The sequence below is a fragment of the Arachis ipaensis genome, chromosome B02 (genome assembly GCF_000816755.2).
Source record: "Arachis ipaensis cultivar K30076 chromosome B02, Araip1.1, whole genome shotgun sequence".
Lineage (NCBI taxonomy): Eukaryota > Viridiplantae > Streptophyta > Magnoliopsida > Fabales > Fabaceae > Arachis > Arachis ipaensis.
The window spans coordinates 106,288,711-106,291,039 of NC_029786.2; the positions used below are offsets into that span (position 1 = coordinate 106,288,711).

Below are 2,329 nucleotides of genomic sequence, written 5' to 3' on the forward strand. Positions count from 1 at the left end.
CTATAGTATCCTCAAACTTGGCAGGACAAGGACTAATTCGTCGCAGTACTGAACTCCATTTAAGAGTTTGCTACTAGCCAATAAATTACTACATACATTTTTAAATTTAGTTAATACTATAGTCGATACCTTTATAAAGTTGAAATTTAGCAAAACGAAATCTATTAGAATTCAAGTCACCAAACAAAAAAAAAAATCTATTTGAATTGTATGGCTGCTGAAATTAAGAGTAGGCTGCTGAAAATAAATATGGTATTAATTAAGGTATGCATAGCAAGCAAAAGAAAAGAAATGTCTTAGTTTGGCTATCTCTTTTCATTTATTTCTCTTTCCGAGAGTTAGGTAAAATATGTGACTAATTTAACATACATTTCATCATCAATGACATTATTCTTAGACCAGCCATATATTTTGCTGTTTCTTTGTTTAATAACTTAAAGTTTCTATCAAATTTGCCCCAAAAGAAAAGAAAAAAAAAAGTAAGGAATTATTGCAAGAATTTATACACATTGAAAGAAAATGTCAATTCTCAACATTTTCTGTTCTAACTTGAGAGGTACAGAACAAGAGTTTACAATATAGAATCAACAATAAAGTTCTTTAAAAAAATGACAAAAAAAAAAAAAACAGAGCTACCTATGAATCTCTTTTGGTTTCTAATGGAACAATTTATCTTCAATTTCCAACAATTCTTTATTTTTCTGACTAAAGATATTGCATAAGAAGAATTTACAATATAGAATCGAAAAATTTTCAAGTGTGCCGTCGTACCGGTATTTCACTGATTTTTAATCGTTGATCTTAATTATAAAAAGTATACTTTTTATAATTAAGATCAACGGTACACTTGAAAACCTTCCTATAGAATCAATCAATAAAGTACCATAAAGGAGAAAAAAACACAAAAATAAAAAATACCCTCTAAGAGATAAATGCTTCTTTAGTGATTAGTATGGGCAAATCTGACAATGATGAGAAAAAAAATTAAATTAAAAAAAAAAACTACCTATGATATGAATCAATCTCTTCTTGTTGCTAATGGAACAACCTCAGCAAGAGGAGTAGAAAGTGGTGTTGGAATTGGTGATGTTCTGCAAAGAGGACAAGTTGGATGCAATCTCAACCATGGATCTATGCACTTCAGATGAAAAACATGTTCACAATCTGGTAACACTCTAAGCATATCACTTCCCTTATAATCTCCAAGACAAATTGAGCAACATGTTGATGTTGAATCATCAGATTTCTTGTTGAGTTTCTTTGATTCTGAGTAAAGCATCTTTGGGTACCCAAGAATTGTTGCTTCATCTAGTCCCACATCGACCACCGTGTGTTGCGGTTCGAGGAATACTTGGGTGCTCCTCCTTGAACCTGGAGTAGGATTACTCCTACTCCTACTGTTGTTATTGTTTGGAACTTGTGTTCTTGTGCAAAAGTATGAGGTGAGTGTGATTGTTGTGATGAGTAGAAGAATCCCAATTGAGATTCCAATGCCATAGCCAAATCCACTTATGTCATTGGATCCAAGGAATCCTGAAGAAGAATCACTAGTTGTGTTGTGGTTGCTCATGATCTTGTTCTTCTTGTTCTTGCTGTTGCTCTTGGTTATTATTATGAGGGAAAAGAAGAACTACTAAAAGGTGGTGGGATAATGAAATAATGGGTAGTAATTGAAAATTTTTCTGTGGCTTTGTTTTTGTTAGCCATGTTGGTTATGGTTTGTGGCAAAATGAAGTTATGGCCATTTGGGTGTTGTGTGTGGATGAATGGATGATCATATAAAAAGTCAACGGTTTCAAATAAAAAGGGCTTGCTTTTGATTCAAGGAAAGATTAATTTGTGATTAAGTAAAGAAAGAATGTACAAATAGTAAGGGACTTGCATGTGAATACATTGCTAATTTTCTCAATGTTTACATTAATATTGTGTTAAAAGATTTGTTAAATGGTATAAAGTTTAATTTTGATATTACTGATAGTGTAAAACATTTTACATAATCGTACAATTATATTTATTTTTTTGAATAATTATTTACGCAATTAATGTGACGTAATTAAATCACGCGTAAATTATTTTATACTAACAATACATTAAAATTAAATTTAATTGTATATTAAGATAGAAATATAAAAATGTTGAAATAAAGATAAGATAGAAATATTATGTATATATGTTTATGTTTATGGTTTAGTTGAATAAAAAACTAAACAAATTTTATGGTAATATATAGAGATATTTTTATTTATATAATTATTTATATTTGAAAATATTACTAAATAGGATCATAAACTATTAAGTATATGCAAATTAAATCTTATTTAAGCTAGAT

General features: G+C 29.5%; 1 protein-coding gene across 1 annotated transcript; it reads right to left on the reverse strand.

Annotated features, from left to right (window-relative positions):
• On the reverse strand, window positions 634-1,801 carry LOC107626316 (RING-H2 finger protein ATL70). Its single transcript, XM_021116633.1, has 2 exons — window positions 1,671-1,801; window positions 634-1,580 (listed from the first exon to the last, which is right to left on the reverse strand). Exon 2 carries the CDS (start codon window positions 1,568-1,570, stop codon window positions 1,019-1,021), a length of 552 nt encoding a protein of 183 aa, XP_020972292.1. The 5' UTR covers window positions 1,571-1,580; window positions 1,671-1,801; the 3' UTR covers window positions 634-1,018.